This window comes from Lachnellula hyalina (assembly GCF_007821495.1).
Source record: "Lachnellula hyalina strain CBS 185.66 chromosome Unknown contig00168, whole genome shotgun sequence".
NCBI lineage: Eukaryota > Fungi > Ascomycota > Leotiomycetes > Helotiales > Lachnaceae > Lachnellula > Lachnellula hyalina.
Genome location: NW_022157282.1, coordinates 24,223 through 28,745, shown reverse-complemented (window position 1 = coordinate 28,745; position 4,523 = coordinate 24,223). Strand labels below are relative to the sequence as shown.

Sequence of the window (4,523 nt, the reverse complement as noted above, 5' to 3'; positions counted from 1 at the left end):
TCCAGGGCTCCTTTCTAGCTAGCTTCCACCTCAAAACCTCTATATATGACTTTCCATAGACTAACGTCTTTCTTACGTGACATCTTCCAATGGAGCCGCCCTCTCAGACAATCCGACGTCCTCGGAAAAGAAGCAGAACTGCCGTATCCTGCGGGCATTGCCGATTGAGAAAGTGAGACCTTCATGTCCTTCACCGTTTATCCTTCAAATAACAAAATCCACGATCGTGACTGATTCCCGAATACCAGATTGAAATGCAGTCGTACCTCGCCGTGTGATTCATGTCTAAGGACAGGAGACGCGGCGTCATGCTCATATGAAGCTCCTCGAGACCCAATGAGTGTGGATGTGTTGACGGCTCGAATTGATCGACTTGAGGGCCTGTTGCTGTCCGCGGTATCATCGAATGATCATCGTCTTCAGGCGAACAAGAATGCTGTTCAGGCCGGACTTTTGCCAGACTCAAAATTGGATGCTCAGAGCACAGAAATCGTCACTGGCGATAACAGAGCAAAGGACAGCGAGATTAAAGACCTGGTTTCAGCCGCTGGAATCTTGAAGATTGATGAAGCCGAAAATAAGACACTTTACATCGGAGGATCGCATTGGGTCTCGATCATGAGCGAAGTAGGTTGGCTTTCTTGGTTTCTTTTGAACATATTTCTTGGACTGTTTATTAACAATTTTTACCAGATCGAGGAGTTCAGGAATTATCTAGTCAATAATCACAAGAGTCTTGAAAAAAATGCTCTTGAGCTACGAGCTTTGTCTAAAGACGTCAGGAAGACACCAAGCTTACTACGTGGCATTGCTACACCCGCTTCTCGACAAGAGATTATATCTTATTTACCTTCCCCTGAAGTGGTTGAGATGCTTATCGATCAATTTTTTACCTCTTACGGGCTAACAATACGTTTGTATTTTCTTAATCCTTCTCATCGAACTGATACTAACAGGACTAAAAGCTATAATACACGAACCCACCTTTAGAAGAGAAGTCAGTTGCACACCCTATGTTTCTTGAGTCGTGGTTTAAAGGCTTTTAGGTCATGGATCATTGGTGCAATCCAGAAAAGACAAAAATTGTTTGGTTTGCTCTGCTGTTTGCCATGCTACATCTTGCCGAGTTGTCATATGTGACAACCGAAAAGCTCAGTAACAGAGTTTCCTACGAGATCACGGGCATTTACAAAACAAGGACGATCCAATGCCTCATAGCATCAGACTATACCGATCCTGTTGGTTACACAATCGAGGCATTGATGTTGTACATCGAAGCCGAATGGATCACCGAGCGAGACCTCAGCATTGAAACGTCAATACTACTTGGCTCCGCAATTCGCCTGGCTATGCGAATGGGAACTCACCGGAACTCTAGAAATTACAGTCTTACACCATTTCAGAGCGAGATGCGTCGGCGGCTTTGGGCGGTCATTTATCGGGCAGATATTTTATATTCATTTCAATTGTCCCTGCCACCCAATATCCGGCAGCGAGATTGCGATTGTGGTCTTCCGCGGAATGTTAAAAATGAAGATTTTGGAGAAACGACCGACTTACCACCTGCGAGGCCGTTAGAAGAGCCGACAGAAGTAAACTACCTCATTACGAAGCATCGACTGTTGATTGTCCTGGGAAATGTCATTGAATTCATCAACGATAATTCATCGCTAGATGGAAAGTTTAGAGAGCTGGAAGAAAGTTTGCACGAAGCTCGCAAAATGATCCCTCCGTACCTCCAACTCAGCGACCCAGAGCCTACTAGCTTTGATACCTTAGGTCTCAGAATGCAACAAATCGGCCTAGACCGTGTATATCAACTGAGCAGATGTCTCCTACACCGAAAATTTCCTCGCCGCTACCGCAACGACCCAGCCACAATCTCGCACCGCGAGTCTTGTATCTCCGCAGCACTAATCCTACTGTCTCATCAATCAAGCATATTTCTAGATTTCGACTCTGCGTATCCGCTAATCGTACGCAAACGACACATGTTTACGCTCATGTCCCATGATTTCTTCATCGCCGGAATGGCCGTTGCTTTAGAATTGCAGTTTGGATTTGAAGCAGAACCCGTGTCTCAGAGTCCTGGTGATGTGGCCTTTTGGGGATATGATAAACGTGACGAGATGGTCGCAGCGCTTGAGACGTCGACAGAGTTTTGGCGTATTGCGAAGGAAGAGTCTGTGGAGGCAGCCAAGGCGTATGGGTTATTTTCGCTTGTGTTGAGGCGGGTGGTTGGAGAGTCGATGAGAGGTACCGGTGATAATGAGTCGAGGGAGGTTACGGGTCTGAATTCTCACATTGATTTTGAGTCGCTGAGTGAAATGCCTGAATTCGACTGGGTAAGCTAAAACCTTTGCGTGAGCCTGTGGATTGCAACTAATTTGTGGCTTTAGGAACTCTGGGGAGCTCATAATGGAACCTGGGATCTGAATAATGAGTCGAATCTTTGATCACCGAGGTCAATGTTAACGTTATCAGCACAGTACTTTGTGTCCCCAATAAGTGCCTGGTCAGATGACTAAACGGAGATGAACTTCTAAGATATGTCCAACCATCTTGAAATTTTATCGTGTGCCAATATGCGACTATGTTTTACATAGGAATCTGAAAGTCCGGACAGGGGTGCGGGGTTAACGGGAAACATATTTTTGGTTGGACAGGGGTTCGGACATAAGCTTCCGTCCTACCAAACGCAACGCAAAACCTTTCCCTACCTGACAACGACTCCTGATATAAAAATGGCCATGCATCCTCGAGAGATGTGGACTTGTCAACCCAGTATTTGAAAATAATAATTCGTCTTGACTTCACCAGACAACATGGCAGCTCCCCCTCCCTATACCGGATATAACTTCACTTCGACTATTCATAGAGACATCAACCCCTCTACGGACCCCACTAAGAGCGACCTCTCTCAACCATCCAAGGTCGTTCTCATCACCGGTGCTGGTAAGGACAACAAGTTCTTTCATACTTTCATAATACACTTCCCCTTCTTATCCTGTTCTATCTCATGTACTCTATTCCCCTGTCACACTTCGTGAAACGGAAACTTGTTCTTCATCATCTGTCAAAACACCCTTGCACAGGATATAACTAATCTCTTCTATCATCTAGGCCGCGGAATTGGGCGCTCAATCGCCCTTCAATATGCCGCCGCCAACGTAGCCACCGTGATCATCTGTGCACGAACGGCTACCGAACTCGATGAAGTCGAGCAGGACATCCACAGCATCAAACCCTCCGTCAAGGTCCGCAAGCTACCACTAGACATCAGCAACGACGAAGATGTCGCCGCCGCAGCAACAAAAGTCAAAATCGAAGAAGGCCGTCTGGATGTACTGATCAACAATGCAGGCGCAAGCGACGAGTGGACGCCTATTGACGAAGGCGATGTGAAACAGTACTGAAATACGTGGACGGTGAACTTCAAAGGCACCTACCTGATGCTTCATGGCTTCTTGCCTTTGCTCGTGGATACTGCCAAGGAGAGGAACACTTTGGTTGATGTTGTTAACGTAACCTCAATCGGTGCCCACGTTATCATCCCAGGGGCATCGGCGTACCAGACTTCCAAGTTTGCAATGCTGAGGTTGACGGAGTTTGTGCAGGTAGAGTATGGCGATAAGGGCGTCACTTGTGTTGCAGTACATCCTGGGGGTGTGTTGACTAGAATGTCGGCTGGGATTGATGTCATTCGATCGAGTGAGTGGCTTGTGTTAATTGCTATATATAGATGTGGTATTGTGCTAATATTGGATAGCGCTGACTGATACGCCGGATATGTGTGGAGGGTTTATCGTCTGGTTCACGAAAGGGCAAAGATCATGGTTGAGTGGAAGGTATCTTAGTGCTGCGTGGGATGTTGATGAGTTGGAGGCAAAGAGGAGTGAGATTGTGCAAGGGGAGAAGCTTAAGATGAGGATGGTAGTCTAAGCTGTCGGACGGATCTTAAGAAGACATATATGAGCCAAATCCTTGGTCCCAATATCTGGCGTTGCTTGAACCTTCAAAATCCAAAAATACGTGCTTCCTTCCTCTCTGACTTGTCAAAAGATCTTCCACAGCACTTTGTCTGCTATCGCTGCGTTCAGCTACATGCCAGCGGTGCAGTCCAAAGGCCCCGAACCACTCCAAAAACCCTCACTCATTGCCTAGATGAAGAAGCTGCTTTTGAGCATTGTTCACAGTCAGGATTATTTCTAAGATTTCCCCATATCCAATTGGCAATGAATAGACATTATCTTGGGCCTAGTGATGGGTTTCCTTTGGAGGCTTTTCAGAGCACCGAGGTTGTAGAGAGCGATCTCTGTGGGTACATTGTCCTTCTATCTGTTGACGCCTAGATTGTCTCCAACGAGATTCTCATGCGATCCCAACATGGGTACTACTGCCGCACAACAGGCGCGATGAACTCGTTACTAAGCGTATCTTCCATCATCTCTATCATCATATATGGGCTCTGGGTAAGGCGGGGATAATCTACCGAACTTGATGAAAAGATGACTTGATCTTCT

At 46.4% G+C, this 4,523-nt stretch overlaps 2 protein-coding genes across 2 annotated transcripts; both read left to right on the top strand.

The window, feature by feature from the left end:
• Window positions 1-2,825: 2,825 nt before the first annotated feature.
• Window positions 2,826-3,416, top strand: citE_2 (Short chain dehydrogenase; the record flags this gene model as incomplete). The annotated part of the gene is made up of 2 exons (XM_031152976.1): window positions 2,826-2,955; window positions 3,124-3,416. The coding sequence occupies 2 exons, from the start codon at window positions 2,826-2,828 to the stop codon at window positions 3,414-3,416; spliced, it is 423 nt and encodes a 140-aa protein (XP_031002446.1).
• A 36-nt stretch (window positions 3,417-3,452) lies between these two features.
• On the top strand, window positions 3,453-3,942 carry citE_6 (Short chain dehydrogenase; the record flags this gene model as incomplete). The annotated part of the gene is made up of 2 exons (XM_031152975.1): window positions 3,453-3,711; window positions 3,770-3,942. The coding sequence occupies 2 exons, from the start codon at window positions 3,453-3,455 to the stop codon at window positions 3,940-3,942; spliced, it is 432 nt and encodes a 143-aa protein (XP_031002447.1).
• Window positions 3,943-4,523: the final 581 nt, after the last annotated feature.